This window comes from Bombus terrestris, chromosome 9 (assembly GCF_910591885.1).
Source record: "Bombus terrestris chromosome 9, iyBomTerr1.2, whole genome shotgun sequence".
NCBI classification, from domain to species: domain Eukaryota; kingdom Metazoa; phylum Arthropoda; class Insecta; order Hymenoptera; family Apidae; genus Bombus; species Bombus terrestris.
The window spans coordinates 6,929,051-6,951,403 of NC_063277.1; the positions used below are offsets into that span (position 1 = coordinate 6,929,051).

Here is a 22,353-nt window from a genome sequence, read left to right on the forward strand (position 1 = left end):
TCTCTTGGAATATGTCATATCTTTCTGCGTTTGATCTTGAAATAATGAGAAAATATTACAATTTGTAATTGTTTGTATTACTATTATTTATTGTTACAAATTACAGTTACATTTTAAATGACCATTTAATAATACGTAGCAATATGCTATATGTCGCCAGTATATGTATAAAAAGATAGTATTTTAATGTGCAATTCAACGCATTTAAAGATTATTTGAATTAATATATTGTTATCTGTTAAATCGCTTGTATTATACACATTTTATTACTGTATATTAATTTATATCTGAATTGTTAAAATTCTTTAACAATACTAGGATTTTCTATTTTTGCAAATTTTTTAGCATATTTGCTACTAATCTTTTTACAATGGATTGCAATTGTTTTAAATTTAAAATATTAAGTTTAATATCGGATTTGCACAAAATAATGCATTAATTCTTAAAATCGTTACAATTATTTAATGTAACTTATTTATAAAACACAAATATAATAAGTTCTATTGAAGCTTAATACATATTTGTTAATAGCTTGTAGTAGAAAATTTAGTTTTTCGAACTTCAAACAGAAAATAGTACATTTGATCTACTATCTGATATTTCACTTTCATTACATTGCGGTTTTGTAAAAGTTCCGGTAACAGGACTCGTCGAAGTACAGGAGTGACTGCTTGCAGATCCAAAAGTCTTTTTATAAAAACAGAATTCACAGAATCCACTTCTACCATAAATTGGCAAATTTATCATTCCACTGGAAATTGCGAAGTTTCTGCAACACGTAATGTATTCAAAATAATTATTTATCTATAGTATTATTATACATAATTTCAATTGCGATTATGTTTCAATATTTAATATTTAACGTGATTAGAATAAGGTGAAAATAAAAAATAAAAGAATTTTGTTTAATACTTTATTTATTAGTTATCTGACTATAGTAATATTAAAATATCAACTAAATTACTCCTAGAATTCTGTAACCCTTTCTACATAAATGAATGCAAAATAGTTCATGCAACGGTTTTTAGTAAACTTCAAACCTTATGTTACCTTATAAGACATAGTCCTATCTTTTACCTCGTGTCACTTTTATATATGTCGATTATACTTCAAAAGAAAAGATATAATATTTACTTTTCTACCTAGGAAAAAATTCAACATTACAGCTGCAATACGACATACACGACATACATAAATCACTGAAAAATAATCATTCCAGAAATTGTACTTTTGCTTGGCCAAACAGTAAGTGCATAAATTCATGCAGGAAAACTGCAATATTTTGTTATGCTTTGCATATAACCTACCTTTATATCAATTAATTAATTATTAACTATAAGTTTGAAAATATGCACAACAAATATTCAAATATATAAAAACTAATAACCAGTACTCAAGGAACATATTTTGTTACTTATATAATATTATCATATTTGCGTTAGTTCTACAAGCTTCAATGTGTTATTTATATCCCTCGAAATCGTAGTAATTTATGTGGGAAAGTCCATACGATCAAATTAGAGCAACACAAGTGATGCAGAAAATCCATTGAAATCAAATATGTTCTTCATGTATATACATACATATGCATACGACACGAGTTAACTAAATGTGTGTATCTATAATAGAATTAGACGTAATACGAAATAATACATACTAAGAGTTGCAATAGTAAAGAGCAGAGAATTATGGGGAAAGAAGATAGGGATCGATTGTACTTCAAAAGAAAACGAGATGATTTCCAATGCGATAAGTATCCCTTTACATAGGATTATGCTCCGAATCGTTGGCAATACATACTCTTATATCATCTCATCGTAACGCACTAATTGTAAGAATTAAACTAAAATTAGAACGAAAAATTATTTTAAAACAACGTATACCCACCTCTGGAAAACAAAAAACCAGCAAAAAGTTGGCACAAACAATCAATACTAAAATCAGAAAAGCATCAAAAGTTTGTTCTTTTTTTGAAATGTTTATTTAAGGCTGATTCCGAGACATCTTCTAAAGTCCTGGATCACATGCAACAATAAAATGTAGAAAAATGCAACACTATTGGCATAATTTATCAAAGGAGAAAACCATTCTCGATGACTATAACAGGATTCCATTAAGGATCACTCTTTTCAGTGTCGTGAACAGAGTTTAAATATTTATGAACTGAAGCCAATGAAGAAAAAGTTATGTAAGAAAAGAAGCGTTTATAGTTTGCAGTCTTTTTTGTAACGAGTCATTTCTCTATAGTAGAAGCGATACCGCGTCCCGTGCAACATGTATTTTTTAATCTTATGAATATTCATTTTTAGTAATAACTAATATATACTTACTTTACAAGTTTCATTAGGTGTTCAAAATTGAGCGAATTTTAGAACCGTTTGAGTCTGTAAGTGCAAAGGATATCTATGTTTCGCATCATAGTTATTATACAAAAGCTGCGAATATGTAATTAATTTTGCAGAGTTCCTGGTATCTATCAAATACATACATACAGTTATTCACAAAATTGAACGTGCAACACCAAATAGTACTCATAACCGAAGATCTATGAGGCACCAAACTAATGAAGGCACATTGATTTTGATAGAAGAATCAGGTAATCGGTATCGATAACTAAATAAATATATTATAAATAAAAAAAAAGAAAGAAAAATTTAGAGAAAATAAAATTCTAATCTATCTATATAGTTTTTAAATATTGACACGTTATTCGTTTTGTATACTTCTAACGAACCTCTACTTAAATATTTAACACGTAGTTCATGTAAGTAATTACCGATAATATTGATCAAGTTGCGCCTTCTCTATCCTTTTATCTTTTGCACGACGATTTTGGAACCAAATTTTTATCTGCGTTTCTGTAAGATGTAAAGATGTAGCAAGCTCAAATCTTCGTCCTCTAGAAATATATTCCCCTCTACGATATTCAACTTCCAATCTCAATGTTTGTTCCCCGCTGAAAGTGGTCCTTTGCCTTCGTGGTCGTCCCTCTTTCCTCCTTTTCCGAGCTACTGTTCAATATAAACAAGAGATTCTTTTAAATGATATATTTTACTATACGCTAAAATATTTATTTACCGTATATTAATATTTCTTAATGTATAATGCAGCTTGTTACTCCCTATAGGAAAAATGTATTAACCTACTTATGGTCAAAAGCCTATTAATTTAGAAAATATTTTAATTTGTCCTGTAATTCTAACATTTTCACAGATTATTGTATTTTCATTTTGCGTGCTTCTTTTTTTTTTCTTGTTTTTCATTTAACACGCTAGCGATTCTCGGCAGCCTCGCCGTGACAACGGCTTAAGGGGCAGGCGAGTAACACTGGGTTTGCAGAAATATAGCAAGGTATATTTCACATTGAAATGCGGCCAACTGCGTCCAGTAATCTCATCACAACATCGGTACGAGGTGGCGAAGCGGAATAAATCCATTCAAACGTGTGCGTATACCTGTATTGTGTTATATTGTACATGTTTGCTGTAATAACACTTATCAATGGAAAGCTTTAGGAAATGAATAAAATATTGAAATACATATTGCCGACAAATTATCGGTGTGTTTTAAGGATTTCAAGGAACGTGTAAAAACTGAAATAGATGATGCTTCCTGTTAATCTTGATTAAATTTATAATTATAATAACTTCTGGCATTCGATGTATACAATGTACTTTTATATGAGTGCAAGTCAATAAGAGACTGTGATTAGCTATTTAAATTTAATAAATCCCAAATAAGTTTGGGAGAGTCGAATCGAATTCTTAAATTTGATTTCTTTTTCACTTTTGTGGGGAACAAATAATTGAATACAAATTTCTTGGCGATAAAAGTAATTATAGAAGATGTATAAATAGAATTCGAAAGCAAAATTTCTTTAATTCTAGTATGTCGATTAACAGAAACGCGATTTGTCTTATATCATGTACAATGTAGATATATTATCTGTAAGATTACGTAGCATATTTTAGTTATATTTTAAATGTTTCCCTACAGTAATCTATGCAATTATTAGGAAATAAAATACAAGTAAAGAATAGATAGATAATGAATGGCGGAATGAATGAAGTGTAATAGAGAGAATGTCTATACAAAGGTATAAAGAGGAAGGATAACAAAAGAATTGATATACATTTTATGCTATTGTAGTTAGTAAGTTTCATTTTAATTTATCCAATTCCTAGGCCATCAGGCTGAAATAAATACAATACAAATATTTACAATAATCTGCAATGTGGTAACTTCAAAATATTTGTAAAAATGTAGTTGTAAATACTGAAATTCTATCGGGAATAACTCTTAAGCAATCATCATGGAATAGACAAATTGCGTAATACGCTATATTTGAAAAAATCAATAATTTTATTAAATAATTATGTATAGAGAAAAGAAGATAGAACGACAATAGAATGATATATTCAACTTTAACTCTTTTTAATAAATCAATTTACTGATCAGATTTATTTCTGCGGTACAACGTATTAGAATATCGTTTATGTTAATTTCAATTATTAATCAAGAATTGTAATTCAACACTTCTACGATTATTGTTTAAAATACATTTGATGTTGCGCTACTTACGTCAATAATTTTTAACATTAACGAGAAAAGTAAAATAATACTTACAGAAAGCTGAGAATCCTTGCAAATGGTGTTCGGAAGTTGGGAAATATGGTAAATTATGAAAATGCGGCGGAAGCGCAGACGGATATGCAACTTGAGATAAAAATACAGGATTATTAGTAGGTCCGGATTGATGAAGTTCGTGAAACAATGGTAATCTTAAATTAAAGAAATTCGAGTTCTTCTCCTTGTCATTCGTTAACGCGTTCGTTTCATTGCTATTCTGTTTCCCGCCTCGTTCCGTGGATCTTTCTTTTATGCCCATTACCTACGCAGAAGATTATCTTATTAAATCCTAAATTGTCCTAATCCTTTATCTTATACTTGATAAAATATTATTTGTTAATAAATTTAACGTCTCTGTCTTTGCATAGTTGCATATTTATTAATATATCTTTAAAATTTTCGTTAAAAATGTTTCGTCTATTGAACTCGGCTTTTATCTCGAACTTTTACATAACAAAACAATTGTCAAATATACTTAGATCATTAGTCTATTTACTAAAATTATCGCGAATCTTATTGGGAATGGCCAACACTAAGATGATACTATAAAAATTAATCTATTAACTGTCAAGATTTCTCGAAATTTTAATATTATTTTATAGATTTTAATCGTTCTTCAATGAGAATTAAAATATGTTTCAAAAATATCAAAAATATATACTTTTTGTTTTCATCTAAGGATAATCCTCATTTGGAAATCGCAAAAGAATTATACTTTTAAGGAAGATTATGTAGGTAATTAATGAGCTAATATTGGAGAAAAATGTTTGAACGAAGAGAAGGAAGTAATTATAGATCGGACGCTTCCTTTAAACGAGAACCAGAAAAAGTATTGAAAACAATAACGAACAAAAGAGGTTTCTACATGTAAGAAAAGTTATTTCTTACTTGTATAACATCATCGTTCGAAGAATTGCACGAATTGTCCGCATCTAACGTGTTTCTGTTGTATAGAAGTATATTCGAAGTAAAGTCGAAACTTGATTTCGGTTTAGGTGTTTCTTCGTGATCATTATCGGTATCATCGACCTTTTTCGCTTCGAGGTGTCCATAAATTCGCGCGAAGAATTGTCTTGGAGATGATGGTCCTTCTGCCTTCGTCGACATTTAGTCAAATTCTATCGACGCGTTCCAGTTTCAAGATAAAAGTACAAAAGCTACAAACGACTCGTCTTAAGCGCGATATACATCGTCGTCTTTATTTCCTGCGTCATTCTCAAATCTTTGATTTTATTCTTGTATGCCACTAACTCGATCGATGTTGAATTTGCCATTGCACGAAACTCATTCAATTCGTTGTAGATAGATCAAAATGAGAATGAAAATTTGCAAAGAATAGAAATTTGCATCCTCTTTGACGTCACTTTAAATCTTCCGATCCTAGGCGTAGCGAATAAGTTTGTAAAATTCACGTACGTGCACATCTATTTTTCACGATGTTCAGAGGACCAAAGTCACGTACAAGAAATATGCAAAATAAATATGTAACAACGTGTTAAAACTTAAAGAAAGTGCACGTTTGCGCGCACGCGCTAGTGTATATACGTTCATGTACGTATACGAATAGCGTTCACATAACGAGGAAAATTGTTGGAACACTCTTGATAGGACACTTGTACGTAAAATACCTCGAGAAAGAGCACCGAATGACTCGGTGCGAGGTTGCACACGTATCTGAGTCGAAGTTTGCTTGCAACGTCCATTCTCTCGCTTCATGGTTAGTATGAAAATAGAGAGAAGGGATGTTCGGTGCTCGTACTCCCTACCCCATGGATGTTCCCCACTATGCGTGGTATACCACCCCCATCCCTTCGGTTTCAGATAATTTCTCTGTCATCGTTGTAACGCCCCTTTGCGAAAAAGCACCTGCAGACGTTTGTGGTTAGTCGAAGAGAAACCGACTTTATTACATATTTCTAATTGCACCGTGAAACTCGAATATGTTGGTAATAAACGTGTAACCGAGCGATAAATAGTTTTAGATTAGGATCAGTAACGTAAGCTTCGTTTCATATTGACGAATCTACTTATTAGAAACAAGATATTAACCGTGTGACGATTAAACGAATCTATTTAATAGTTTTCGTGTTTTTTAACGTTTTGTATCTCAGCCGAATACTTCAGTTTGATTTTAGTTTGTGCTGTCATTTAATGTATGACGCGGATGAATTCTCTTTGGATTTCATGTTAATCTTGCTAAATAACGTCATTTCCAGTTGCCAATAGAGAGATTTATAAAAATCATGAACCATCAGCGAAGCGATTACTCGTTAAAGTTACTTTAGGGTATAATGTAAATTTAATATTATAAAATAACGATGTAAATTATTTGTGCTGAAACTGAATATTTTAACAGTTAATATTTTGTAAGTAAAATATACCGTATATATTTATAACCGTAGCAATTCATATTATACATATTCGTAATCGAACAAAAACGACGTACAGTGTTTTCTAATTTATTAGATATTTTATTTTCCGCCTTTTGTTATTTTTCTTTTTTTTTTTTTTAATAGTATTAGAATCTACCTATTGTACGTCATTATACCACAATAAAATTTCGGTACGAAAGCTTTTCTATTAAATATGAATGATCTGTGAAGGGTATGAATATTAATCTCGCAGTATATCTGGTGCATTCACGGTCAACCGCACATTGAACAATCTACACTGGAATTCTTTCCTCATCCATCTGTCGAAGATTTCAACCCTCGGGAGAGACTTACGGCTTCTTATCACGTATCATTGCTTCATTTTTTGTTGGTATTCTTTCTGTAAATCACATATCATTGATTCATTTCTTATTGCTGTTCCTCCTACGATATTAGATTTGGAAAAATAATTTTTCGTACGTTTGCCACTGAAATTACATCTCTTACGATTATTATATTTATTGAAGTATTTATAACATCTCGACAAGACAAATCGTAGTATATTCTATCAATTTAAGCAACAATTTAACAAGAACGTTATATTTTTCGTAACGCTGGTGTATATCAGATTTGTTCAAATATTGTCAATGCTTTCATCTTAAATATAAATTCATGTGTCTTTAAAGTTTGATACTATTATTAATTTCTTTTATTCTTTTATTACAATTCCGTTGGATGTTGTTCTAAACGTCATTCTCGTCGGAATAGAAAATTTTCGCTCAGCCGAAAAATGTCAGCTTCAGAATGTCAAATTATTTGTCAGAAAGAAAATGATTTAAAAAGATGACCGTAAAAGAACTAAAAATATTTGGAATTCTACATTTTCGAGGTAGACGAACGATCGACATCCCAGCATTCTCTCCCCTTTTTACATTAAAATACAAATACAAGCAAATACAGAAATATAAAACAGTTAATACAAACAAGAATAAACATAAAAATGGAAATACATTTTGATTTCTATTTTTCTTGCTAAAACGTGTAATGTTACGTTTCAATTATAAATCTGCGAACGAACTAATATCGCAATAAAATTGTAATAAATAGGTTTATTAGCTTGAATAATTGTATGCTCGCCAACCAAAATCGTTATATGTATTTGCAATAATCATAATGTTGACAATAGAAATCACACGAAGGAAATTAGAGATAGCTCGATGTGAAGCTGGACATGCGCTTGCGCATCTTCAACGAATTCTCGTTGGTTCTTCTATAATTACATTGATTTCCATCTCGTCCCCGATTGGTTCGAAATCGGACTACCATTATATCACTCCACCGGCGAGTTATTCTGATAGGTAATTCTCACGCACCTAAAACAATCCAGATTACCATCGCAACACAGACAAGGTCGTTATTCATTGTGGTTCCGGCTAACATTGTCTACTTAAAAACTCTTTCATCTTCGCCTCGCTTTCGAATTTTATTTGAAATGTACCGGTATTCGACTGTATCTTGTTTTTATTTTCGAGGACTCATTTCGTTTTAGGACTCCTTCTTTGTCTTTTTTATTACAGTAGTAAACAAAGTAAGTTTATATATTTCATTATATAAAACGTGCTGTTTGCATATTCTCGTTTTCAAACCCGTTTTCAGAGTTGAAAAGAGGCTTCCGACGAAAAGACTTCGTATTATTGGTTTTACTAATTTCTTCACGCACAACAACTCCTTTGTTGACTATACTACTATTTTGATTCTACTATGCATATTAAATTTATCATTATATTTCCCGAAAAGATTTTCAACGTATCAAATCGTCTAAATCTTCCATGTCGCAGCTCTTCAGGAAGTCATCCAATGGACAGAAATACAGAATTTATAATTTCTGAACAATATACCAACAACTTATGAATAGAAATATCAAAACTAAGACTTAATTTAAAGTATAGCTGTTTGTGTTACCATCGAACGTGTTTTCATTAATTTCCATTAATAAAATTATGTACAACTTAATAGTTCCTTATTAACATCTGTAATATTTCTGTAATTTACCATTTTTTACCGACTAATTTCTAAGTTGCACACAGTAGGCGCTTGAAACATCGAACACAAATTTAATACGTGAAAATATCTGCATTTTGTATGACTTCTTCTGTTCTTAGTAAATTCACCATACAATGTGGTATAGCATACATATAAGATATGTATAATGTGTCTAACTAATAAGAAGAGTTTCTACTTAGAGAACTACATATTATAGAAGCTCCATCATTGCGTATCAATACGTCTGGCTTATAACAGGAGTTACTACTTAGAGACCTATAGAGCATCGTTATCAGGATTCAGTATGTTTTATTGTTATCTGTTATTCTATAATTCTAAATAATTATGGTTGGAGTCAGTTCTCTAATTTGATTCTCCATTCATTCTTCTATTCCATAACATTCTTCTTTCTGGAGATTCTTCTAACATAATATTGTTTGTCTGCAATATCGTTTCATTATGCATAAAATAGTGACAGATCATTTTATTTAGCACAGATGACATATCACTGTATAAGTTTTTGGTACACGAATATAGTGAAAATAAATTTTATAAAATGCATCAAAAGGAAGAAATTATAAAAAAAAACGTTGTCATCATCCCTTGTGGGGATCGAACCCACGACCTTTGGATTAGAAGTCCAACGCGCTATCCTCTGCGCCAAAGGGACTTGGCTACGATAAGTTTCGTATAACATCACACGTATAGAGAAAATTTTTATTATCTCTTTAATCTACTGTATTTTCAATCTGTAAACTATTTTTTAATATATGACTTCGCAAAATTGCATGACAAAGTAGAATTGAAAGAACAGTTAATTTCATCAATTAAACTCCCTATAAAAAAGATTGTCGGACATTAGGGGTATTTTAGATAATCTTCTAAATTGTCAATAATTAATAACTAAAACCTCAAATTCAATTTTTTTATTCTTCATTTTCGTTTTCTTTTGACTTGCAGAAGCAATCACCCAATTTTTATCATCTGTTATGACAATCTTCCTGTATATACTTATATAGTAGATGTATATATACTAATAAAAGCGGGGCACCCGCATACGTAAATATATCTATCTGAAAAATTAATATTAAACATGATTAATCACTTATTTGATATTTCATTGATTAAATAAATCAAGGAATTATCAAGTAAAAGAGATGTGATATTAAGCTCATAAAGAGATATTATTGCGTTTAATAGTAACTATGTATACTCGATTGCCCTATGAATTTCAATTCTTTATAACTTATTGTTGAAAATGACAACGTGAGTTCATGCTCGCCCTTCACATGCGAATGCGCTAGTTACAAAAAACAGTAACTAGAAGATTGTTCTAGATGCGATCAATAGATTCGATCGATAGTTCTTGAGATGCTCTTTTGCTTTTTTCCCTAGTCCATGAAACGTGTGCAATAAAGGTTTTTTCGCCCCAGAACAGTGTGATAGATTTATCCGTACAATATTGTAACAACTATTGTGATCCTACCTCTGAATATGGAAATAACAACATTTATAATTAACTTAATGAACATGAGTCCTCCAAACAAGGATAAAATCTTTGATTTTTATTTCCATTATTAGCAAAAAGATTCGAAAATATTTGGTAATTAAAAGCAAAAAGTTTCGTTTAATATTAAATAAAAATAATAATAATTGCATAAAATAATGTTTAGGAACAGAAGTAAAGAAATTGAATAAAAATGAGAAAAAAGTATATGATTTGTATTTCTTAATTCTATAGTGCACCATATAATTCTGTATTTGACCACTGCGAGGCGGCACTTTATTTGCATGTAACTCTCGGTCGATAAAAGGAAAATTATAAATCTGTAATGTCGTAACAGTTACTACGTAGAAATTTTCCATGCAAGTTTTATTATTGTAAAGTTATTTAATTAATCCCTTAAATGAGAAATCAATATGATGAATGAATGTACTATGGGAACTATCAGTTTGAGATTCTAATATATTTTGAAAAATGATCGGTTACACAAGAAACCGTAGTGTACCCAAATCTATCTAAATTCTATATACAATGACAATAGCGTCGTAAAAATTTATTATTGTCATAAACACCATTTTTCATATTTTATATGTTCTTATTGTGTGACGAATTTGACTTTTACATATAAAAGAGAAATTTACACAAAATTTGTTTTATATGTATATAAAATGGAAATATTAAAACAACGACAGGTAAACATTTATTGTTTTTCTTCTCTTTTCTCTAACTTTTTTATCTGATTCACTTGTATGCAATAATAATCTATTATTTTCTCGCTAATATAGGCAAGAATGTTAAAAGGATATTTACTTTCTGTACATTTATATTGATGTCAAATTAATATAGCACATGGCAATAGATAAATTATATTATATATTGTATTAGAGTATTTATTGTTATTACTAATAGCTTTGTATCATAGATTATTTTACACTCGCTTTAAATATGTCAGCTATAAAAAGTAATAAAATTTATTATTTCATAAAACTAAAAGTTATGTTATATATATAAATATGTCATTTTAGAAAAAGAAAGAAGAAAAGACTAAACTTTCTATAGAACAACAAATACCAGATGTTCCAACATTGGAAGAGTTTGAATGCCTTCTCGAAGAATCTCCTACAAATTATCCCAAGGGAGAAGGCATTGAAAATATGGAAAGTGAATTACATTCTGCTGCGATTGACACTGAACTCTATGAACAACAATCTATTCAAACAACTACAGAAGAGACAAAAGGGTCACAAGTTACAAATATCAAAGTACTTAGATACTATTTTGTGCATTCAAATATGTTTCGTTTCTTACAAATAATCAAAATGCATTTTCAATTAAATTTTAGAATGAAATTGATGTTAAAATTGGGAATGATTTGACATCATCATTGAATAATTTAGAGGGGAATGTGGAGAAAGTTACAACATCGATTTCTATGATAGAATTAATTGATAATACATCTGATGCTCTTAATAATGGAACTGCAACACCAAATTTATCTCAAACTACTTCAAATATATCAAATTCAAAAAATCTCACCCATGAGAGGGAAACAAAAAATTTGAAACAAAAGAAAGAGAGGGAAAGAAACAATCAATCAGATTCTATCATAAACGAAATAGATGACATGCATACTGCTTTTGAGGAAATTATGCCTTTCACAGAGAGCCAATTAGCATCATTATATACTAATAAAGAGTTAGCATTGATTGATATATTTATTTCAGAATTTATTGAAGAACAACTTAAGAGTAGTACAATTAGACAGCAACACAAATTTCAGCAACTTTTAACGAACTATCTTCGTGTAAGGAATCATTTAATTATCAATTCTCATGAATTGGAAATTTTAAAAACATCCTGTAAAGAATTGCAAAAACAATTATGGCGTTTAGATAAAGCCTGTATTAGGGAAACAGGAGAATGTCAAGATGGAAATCCTGTTTTTGCTACACATGAATATTGCACTGCACATTTCAATAAGCAGGCATTTAGTGCATTGACTCAAAATTTATCAACAATAAAAGATTTATTATACAACACTCAAGTATTATATTGTTATGAAGCAGAAATGTTCAGGTTTCAAATTGAACAGTATGTTCAAAGAGTTTACGACTCTTGTCATGAATTTGTAGAGTTTCCTTCTGGTATTGAAGGTGTAAATCTATTACCACTGCACATTTCTTCGCAAGCAATTACGCAACTAACGGAACTTAGAATGTGCATAACTATATTGTTTAATTTTCAAAGAAAATTATTAAAAGATGGAAAATTTGTAGCAGATACTAGAGAATGGCTTGAAAAATTAATAGCAGTTCTGTTGAAAATAGCAACTTGGCAAGATCATTTATTTATATTGAATCATATCTTGAGATGTCCTGGTGGGGTAATGAATTGGGCTCATAGCTTTGTTCAAGTTCCTATACATCCAGACCTTGGTAAATTAGGTGTATCTCCATTGAATGACCCATATTTAGATCATGTAGTAACCATATTGGCTGTAATACTACTACCTATTAAAGATAGAGATAAGTTCCTTGAACAGGTACTTGTATTGTAATTTACTACAGGTGTTTAGATCATTACTAAATGATAATTAACTAATTCATGGTAATAATTTAGGTACAACAATCATTGCAAGATACAGGATGTAGTCCAGGTGATACTGTTTGGCTAATGTTGGATGAGGAAGGAGAAGAAGATGAAGATATAGCTAATATTGGTGCAAACCTATTTGAAAGTGACCTTATTTCTTTACTAAATCAAATTCCTTTTACTAAAGTATTTCAACAAGTGTTATGTATTCGGTATAAGAATCGTGTTTATTATCAGAACAAAACTTACGTTACACATTATCATTTGTTTCGAATGTTTGCATTTTTTACAACTGTTATTAGACTTTTAAAGCAAGGTTTAAAAACATATGATTCTCCAAGATATAGACAATTAACCAAACGACTAAGTGCATTAATTAGAGATATTGTGCAATATGCTAGTGATCAATGGGAAGAATTCGATAAAAATCAGGTAGTATCACTACTTTGTTAAAAATATTTTAATATATAAATTTGAATTTACCTTGTATAATACTAACTCTTAAATTTCTATCTTACAGAATACTCATACATCAATATTGATAAAACTTCAACTTGAATTTGATTGCCTTTTTTTAAAAGCAGTTTTGTACATATTTTCGTCACGTCGATTGGGAGCGTGGCAATATTTAGCTTCTATGCCTTATCATGTAATATCATCCAATAGCTTATGGCAAATATTTTATATTTTACACACTGATTGTACACAAGTAGATATGCACATTACTAATAAATATATTCATGGTATGTTATAATTCTGCAATAAGAACAATATGAATATTTTTAAAATTGATTGTTGATAATATAATGTTATATTATTAACGTTAAAGATTGGATAAATGAATTAAATTCTTCACAAATTCGTGCAAAATTTGAAGAAAAGTTAAGTAGCATGCCAGGGGATGAATCATATTTTCTTTTAACAACCTTTGCTAATATGGCTTTGGCAAGGACTGATAAGGATTATGATTTTATAAGAACAACGACAATAGATTTGTTTCAAGTATGTGCTATTATCTATATCATATATATATAATTTTTAGACATTTAAACATAAGAATAATTTACAGATAGGATTTCTTAGTGAAAAAACACAAGATTCTTGCTCAAAGGATGCTAGATCTCTTCTGTCAAATTTAACAAATAAATATCCCTCATTGTTATCAGATATCTTACTGAAGTTACGAGATAATTTTGTTTCAGCCGGGAAGGTATGAAAGAATGTTATTACATGTTTCTATAAACAAATATGTCTAAATTTAATTTTATTAATTTTAGCTAAGTTTATATTTATTCACTGACTTAAAATTACACAAATGGGTACCAGATGAAAAAGATATAGTTATTCTTTCTACATGGTTGAATCAATATCCATTAACATCAACTGAGAATCAGTTAGCCCGTTTAATTCTTACTAACTTAAATTGGGGATTTAATGAGTAAGAATATAATTTTTAACTAGACTACAGTTCGTTTACTTAATATATAATGATAGTTTAATTTCTATGTCTGTTACAGAAGTGGTAACTTACATCTTCCTATTTATTTACATAGACGCATAGCATTATTAACTGTTGAGCTCACCATGAAATATGTACCTGATTCTTCTGTCCAAAATACCTCTTTATTGGTAGAAGGTGTTAAACAGGTATAATATGAAGATTCCATGTCAATACTTATTTAATGAAATCAATCTTGATATTTATGTTATATTAAAATTTACAGGTTTCAACAATGATAAGACCTCAAACTGCTGAACATATTTTTTCATTATGGGCATGGGATATGATTTCTAAGCTTAGATTACACCAACTTGATCAAAATGAGGCACTTTGTCATTTTGCACTTTCGAACCCCACTGCAGCATTTGCTCATGTACCAGACATGGACTCTGATTCATGCTTGGAAATTTTGGTCATTGGTACATTAGAGAAGCAACCTATTGCATGTTATGTGGCAACAATCATGACGTTATGGGGCCATTCTATACCTTTGATATGTTCCAAAGGATTTGCCCAATTAGAAATATTACAATATCATTGTAAATACGAACAAGTGCTTATATGTTTACATCATATAATACCGTTATTTTTGGGATGTATCGATTCATTATTTAAGAATGATAAATTTATTAGTCTTGTTATTTCTCTAATTGCGGCCGATAGATCTTATATGAAAGTCGCTAAAAGCCTTATAACAGCCGACTTTCCAGGAACAATATTGAAACAATTTTCAAATATGATACATTCACATTTATATAATTACAAAAAGTAAGTAAACATATTGAATATTGATACTGGATAATAATATTTTATTTACAAGATGACATAATTTGTTATAGATATTGTTTGCAGACACCAAAAGATTTTGTATATCTATGGTTAAATGTACTTGTACTTGTACCAGATTGGAATAAAGACCAAAGCGTAATGTATCTAATGGATATAGTCATCAGTGCTGCATTTTTTCATGTAGATGCAAAATCGATAATGGATGATATGTTTCAAAATCTTTTCTCTGTAAGATCTTTATTACAGTTCTAATTACATTAAATATTTAGAAATATTAAAATATCGGTTTTAAACCATTTAACAAATTACAATTAACAATTTAACAAATTAAATTATACTTATTCCTTTAATATGTTGTTATAATGTATTTAACTTAAATTTGAATTTTACTTTTAATTGATGTAATATTTCTATACCTTATATTGATTGAGAAATTATATCCATTTAACTAGCTTGCCATAGAGGAAAATAATGAGGTGCGGTTTTTCCTTTTATTTAAAATATATGCTAATTTGTTTTTATGAGACCAATCTAATTTTATTTATATACAAATATATATATGATACTTATATTTTATGTTTGTATTAAATTTGGTTGTGATATAAAAAATTTATTTAATGAATTATTTTCAGACTACGTCTAACCGCAATGTGATGACATCATTTGGCTCATTCTTAAATTGGGCAACTGGTTCTTCAAATTCTGTTAGTCTTTTAGGAAAATCTACTCAATCTGTTTGGGTTGCTTATCAAGTACTACTAACTGAACAACGTAACAGAGAAATTAAAACTGGGTTATGGCATGAGATTTTAAAGGAATTGTCAGCACAGCCTAAAATATCATTAGATTCTGCTATGAAGGTATATTTTATATAATATTTCATATAATTCGTGAAATTTTGTATAATGTAAAATATATATATATATATATATATATCCAATATCCTTTTAGCGAGCTTGTGCAATTGTCAAAATGCAACCATTCGGAGCAAATGGATTATCTATATATCGTTGGTCGCAGCAAGCACTAGATACACCTATAGGACATCCTATTCTTCCTCTTTTATGGCAAAACTTTTTTGCATTATTTCTTGCAAGAGTCCCGTCAATGTCAGGGTTTGTTTTACAAAAGGAGAATTTACATGTTTTATAGAAGTATGAATTTAACGTTTTATAGAAATAAGAATGACAATGAAATTATTTTTCAGAGTTCATCATGGCGGAATTGGTGAAAAATTTTTTGAAGGCATGATTAATTTAAGTTACTTAAAAAAATTAAAAAAACGATTACACGATACTACGACATACTTTCAGTTGAAAGGGGAAAAAGAATTAGATAATGGAGTGCCAATCACTGATGACAGACGAGCATTTTATTTTAATGCAGCAAAGTATGTAACATTAGATGTAATGTATATAAGACTTATAAGAAAAACATGATAGATTTTTTTCTTATAGGCTTTATAAAACTTTAAGTTTGTGGCTTGAAGAACCAAGATTACATGAACCAGGTCTTTATTTACCAGCATTACCTCCACAATATATGTCACAAAAATTAATATTACTCGTTCAGGATAATTGGGTAAAAATTTTAATTCGTTTATTATAAATACAGCGTGATATAATATGACTGATTATATTGTTTTTTTAAATAGACGCCATGGTTAGAATATATTGATTATTGGGCAGTTCAGCAAAATCAAGAAATGGCAGTTCAAGAATGGGAGCGTACATGCTGTAGAAATCAAGAAAATTTCGATCAGAAGGGTAGAAATGTATCAATCTCACCTCCTGAAACGGATGAACCATTGCAAAGAATATTTAAAAAATTGACCACATATAAAAGACCTGTTTCTCCTCCATATTATGGTCACTATCACAAAAATCTTATTGGTACAACTAAAGAAACTGTATACAATGCTGATTTAGTAATAAAAGAGGCTGTAATGTGTTTTCAATCAATATTAGAATATGTTGAGACTTATAATATAATGCTTCTTGAGCATACTGCAGTGAATTCTGGCTTTTTGGAACTAGTGCCTATACTTTATAAAAAAAATGAGAATCAAGTAACATTACATGCATTATGTGATCCAGCACCTCCAAATCAGAAACACTCTATATCAGGAACACCACCTACTGTGCACTGCGCTGGTCCAGCAGTAATTACAATTAAGGCAAGAACAATAATGTTCTTCTAATTTTAAATATAAAATTATTTATACAACATTGTAATATTTAGGTATCTGAAGCTCACATGAGTGATCCTATTGATCACATGATAAAACAAAATAGGGCTGAATATGAAAATTTGTTGATAAAAGCTACTCTGCCGCCATCAAGTATGCTTATTTGCGTATCTGTTTTTCTAGACCATTTAATTGGGTGCGTATAATACATATTATATCTTTAAGATATATAATAATGACTTGAAATTTATATTAATGTATATATATATATATATATGAATTAAATATGCAAATATATTATTATTCGTTTTAGAATGTTGGAACACGAAGTAGCTGTAAACCGAACAAATGAAAATACAACAGCATTGTACAAAATTCAAGAAAGTGGAGTTAAATTATTTTATTGTTTTATAGACCATTATACAGAAGAAGCATCAATTTGCCCAATAACAAAACAACTTATGACTACTTATTTAGAAAGATTAGGGCAGGTCCGTATAATTGTAAAATTAAGAGAAATAATTTTAATAGATGAATTATTAATATGTAATATCAATTTTAATAGATATTTATTAGTGGGGAAGAAACTCAAGGTCCACAATTATTAAGCACTATTATACGGAAACCAAACCTTGGTGGTTTACTTGGACCTTATTTTACGCCTGTTGCTGGTAGTGCATCAGCATTTTTACAAATGTATCACACTGTTGTAGAATTTTCTATGAGTACAAAAGTCGATCTTTGTTTTGTATTATTATCAAAAGTACGTTATTTTCAATTTTTTTATTTTTATGTGTTTACATAAATATCATAATCTTTACGTTTATTTTCCTTTTAGTTTGACGTGGGAATCTGGTTAAATTATAAACGTCCAAGATTAAGCGAGCGATCAACGTTCATACACTTAATATTTAGAGCTCTTTGTGATATGGGTCTTAATCCAGATGAAACGAAACTGATACTACATGAGGTATTTATAAATTTCATATTTTATGATTACATATATTACAAAGAATTTTTATAATATGTTTTGTTTGATAAACATTTTTTTATAGTTATTTAGGAATCATCTCCGACTTGTATTATTACATGAATTCCCAGAACATTATGGTGAAGTTCTGAGTGTTGTATTAAAAAATAGTGAAAGGCAAGATTTATCACTAGATGTTTGGCGAGATTTACTAGGAGCACTCAGTGGTAAATCAAAAAATGCTTTTCCAAGTTATTCTAAAATTAGGGATGAAATTCGTCATTATGCTACTGAGCAAAAACTTCTTTCTCGACAAGAGGTTTGTGCTTTCAAGCATACAATATTTTACACTTATTTCTAATTCGGAATTTTTTACGTAAATTTGAAATAAACTTATATATTCTATATTTTATTACAGATATATGATACAGCTATATTATTAAAAAGACATTTTATGCAAGAACGTTTAAAATATGGTCTTTATGGATTATATCCAAAATATAGAATCTACAATGAACCATTAAGTACATTCCTTGGTATGGTAGGTCATGCTCTTGTTGCACTTACTCTTCAATCTGACAGAGGTTCATTAGGAGACCAATGTAAGCATTTCAACTATACATCATGTATGATATTTGTAATAAACATAATTATTGTATTTTATAATTATTGTATTTAAAGTGTGTGAGAAAATATGGCCTGTCTTAAGTGAAATGTATTCACCTTGGATTGCACCGTATCGGACGCAAGATTTAAAAGAACCAGCTGCCGCATGGATTCAACAACTTACAGATGATCGATCTGTTTTATTACCATGGATTGTAACAGATGGTCCATACGCTAACAAATTTGTAGCAATGTTTGTTGAATGTATTCGTTTTATTATCGACATCTTGCCAGCATCTAGCAAGATACTCTGTTTCGTCTGGCAATTTTATGTTACCAATTTTGCACATGATTCAGTTAAAGATCATATTCTGAACGTTATTCATGGCAACTTTTTATCATTGCCATGGGATCGTTTCTATCCATCTGTAAATGATGTGGAATTGATGGCAAAAGTAATTGATCAAAATTTACCAGATAGTCACTTATTCCTGGGAAGCGTGTTTACATGTGTAAACTGGCCACTTTGGATAAATGACTTATTAGCATCACATCCATTAGTTCTTATAGCGAGGATGCATGTTTGTTTATTAAATCTATTGGTAAAATTATCTACTGAACCAAACGTTAGACAGGTAATTAATTATACTTTTCACAGTCTCTGTATTCATATATGCATTCTTAAACTCAAACAATTAATAAAATGATCAGTATCAGCTTAAGGATATGTTAATGTATTAACAATATATTTCAGACTGATAAAGTAATTCAGTTAATTATGGATACTGAAAAACTTTCTTGGCATTTATTAGATGCATCTGCCTATGATCCAATAATTCGTTGGCATACCATGAACTGTGATTCAAGAGTTGTTCTCTATTCTTACAATGAGCAATGCCATCCTATAGATGTTGCTGTACATAAGTATATACAATAATTTTATTTTATTATTTTAATTTTATTTACAAATTAGACATTCTGTAATAAATATGATGTAATAGTTTGTTAAAGGTGGCAGCAGGCTATGATCCTGTTGTAGGTCATCTTTACCCAGCTACAGTAAAAAAGAGACAACTATATATACACTTTACGATAAAATTATTAATTGCTTGTACAGTACGAAATAGACCTTTATTATCTACAAATCCAAAAGTATTCAACAATACATTATCAAAAATGCTAGATGATATGGAAGCTATTATCGTAAATAGTAAATATGACACAACTATATAATTTAAATTATTGCATATATCTAGAATTATTAAAAAAGTATAATTAAAACAAAAAATAAAAATCTTTAGCTGTTCCAGAATCCCAACAAATTGCAGAAGCAAGTTCACTAATTACTGAATTATTCTGTCTTATGAATCAACATGGGGTTCTCATGGAACATCTTCGCACTAGCTGGACATTGTGGCTTTCAAAAAGAACAGCTAACAATCCAATTCTTATGAGTATACTTAAAGTTATTGGAACAACAGTTATTTCACCAACCATATTTGGAGAGTTAATGGAGGCTGCATTAGAATCATATTTTAAATTTAATTGTATGTAAAACAAATATGAGTATAGTCAATTATACATTTTTTAACATTTTGATTTGCATGACAGCATCTGAAGAAGTTTCACCAACTTGGGCTTCAGTTTTAACAATTTTCCAATCAGTAATACCTCGACGACCACCATTGGAGACATTCTTAATTTCTGAGGGAAAGCTTCTTACTTTGTACTTTATTTTACTTAAACGACTTCCATTATGTCAAGACATTAGAGAAGAAGGAGTGCTTCTTATAAATTTAGTTGACTGGATTTCTGCTATTAAGCCAACGTAAGTGTAAATTATTAAAAATTTCTACATTACAGTGTGCGTGCCTACATTTAATTTAATATTTCTTCTTTAGGAATATAAATGAAGAAAAATTACCTCTTTTTTGGGCTAAAACTTGTGAATTAGCATATAGACAGTGTCAATATAATGAAAATACCAAAACTGCTGCTAGAGCTCTTAAAGGCCTAGCACGTTCATTATTAACGATTGCTGATGATAGCGCACAGGGATGGGGGATATTAGGAGCCATTGGCCTTAAAAAAAATTCCAATCTGTCAATAAGGTAAATTAAACAATTTTATGACATAAAATATTAACATATATTTTATTCTATCTTGTATAAAATTTCTTTTATATTTATATAGGTGCAAATTTTTAAGTCGCGCGATAGGAGTGTATTGTTTAGCCCAATTACCTGAATCAAAATCAGAACAACAGATAGTAAGATTTACACCTGATTCCCCTGGAGTGGCATCATCAAAAACAAATGAATCAAACGTATTGGAAATCCGACCTAGTACAGAAGCTATTAAAGCTATGCAGGCTTTAGAAGGACTTTTATTGAATAAACAATATGTAACGCTTACAGCAGACATAGAACGATCTATTAAATTAATTAGGAATCCTGCTAATTCTTTGCACAACGCAACAGTTATTTTAGGTGTATTGACAACAGAGCTTTATAATCAAAGGTATTTGCATGTTTTAATAGATTAATGTAATATTTTTTGACCAAATTAAAATGAAAATGGCCAATGGTAATTTTATATCCATTAGTTTATATTTATTATTTTTTATTGTATAAAAATTTAAAGCAGTACATTTTTTGCATAAATATTGTAAAGCAGTTTTAAAAATCTTCATAAATTTCACATAAATCTAGTCATAGTTGTTTGATTATATCTATTGCTGATTATCTGAATCATTATGTATTAATGATTATTTAAAAATAAGAATTACATATATATGTATATAACAATTTGTATAAAATTGCATGTATGTATTATGTTTATATATGCATAAAATTAATATGTCCATAACAGATCTATGTATTTAAGTATTTAAATTATATGATAATTTTATGATTAAAAATAGAATATTAAATTGATAAATTAAAGTTTGTTAATTTATAAATCTTTATACATGTATTTTACACCTCAAATGAAGTATAAAAATATACTAAGAGTCTCATTTGGAAAATGAAATTACAGAAGTTCACAAATTAATCCTCTTAATTAGCTTTTTCCACTAATGAAGATTTGTTCGATTTGCTGTTTGTTTATTTATTAAATGAACTTCAGTTACATTTCTGGTCTATAACCTTAATCAGC

General features: G+C 29.5%; 2 protein-coding genes and 1 non-coding gene across 5 annotated transcripts; 1 reads left to right on the forward strand and 2 right to left on the reverse strand.

Annotated features, from left to right (window-relative positions):
* Positions 1-37: 37 nt before the first annotated feature.
* LOC100649933 (homeobox protein rough) lies at positions 38-6,284 on the reverse strand. The gene is made up of 4 exons (XM_003397692.3): positions 5,518-6,284; positions 4,627-4,891; positions 2,777-3,011; positions 38-769 (listed from the first exon to the last, which is right to left on the reverse strand). The coding sequence occupies exons 1-4, from the start codon at positions 5,734-5,736 to the stop codon at positions 562-564; spliced, it is 927 nt and encodes a 308-aa protein (XP_003397740.1). The 5' UTR covers positions 5,737-6,284; the 3' UTR covers positions 38-561.
* A 3,357-nt stretch (positions 6,285-9,641) lies between these two features.
* Positions 9,642-9,714, reverse strand: TRNAR-UCU. Its single transcript has one exon. It is a non-coding gene; the product is annotated as a tRNA-Arg (tRNA).
* Positions 9,715-10,848: 1,134 nt separating this feature from the next.
* LOC100643046 (ectopic P granules protein 5 homolog) lies at positions 10,849-21,789 on the forward strand. Of its 3 annotated transcripts, XM_012311890.3 has the most exons (30): positions 10,850-11,240; positions 11,574-11,810; positions 11,891-13,090; positions 13,168-13,572; positions 13,661-13,883; positions 13,970-14,142; positions 14,210-14,350; positions 14,418-14,578; positions 14,658-14,787; positions 14,865-15,409; positions 15,481-15,658; positions 15,883-15,906; positions 16,063-16,290; positions 16,382-16,545; positions 16,638-16,820; positions 16,888-17,011; positions 17,085-17,606; positions 17,672-17,814; positions 17,932-18,109; positions 18,184-18,381; positions 18,457-18,588; positions 18,674-18,907; positions 19,007-19,190; positions 19,270-19,829; positions 19,949-20,118; positions 20,196-20,404; positions 20,496-20,741; positions 20,806-21,022; positions 21,096-21,305; positions 21,388-21,789. In XM_012311890.3, the coding sequence occupies exons 1-30, from the start codon at positions 11,217-11,219 to the stop codon at positions 21,737-21,739; spliced, it is 7,695 nt and encodes a 2,564-aa protein (XP_012167280.2). In that variant the 5' UTR covers positions 10,850-11,216; the 3' UTR covers positions 21,740-21,789. The 3 variants fall into 3 exon arrangements, with proteins under 3 accessions (XP_048264538.1, XP_012167280.2, XP_048264537.1); XM_048408580.1 differs by lacking the exon at positions 15,883-15,906; XM_048408581.1 differs by lacking the exons at positions 20,496-20,741; positions 20,806-21,022; positions 21,096-21,305; positions 21,388-21,789 and having other exon boundaries at positions 10,849-11,240; positions 19,949-20,110; positions 20,196-20,313.
* The last annotated feature ends 564 nt before the right edge of the window (positions 21,790-22,353 follow it).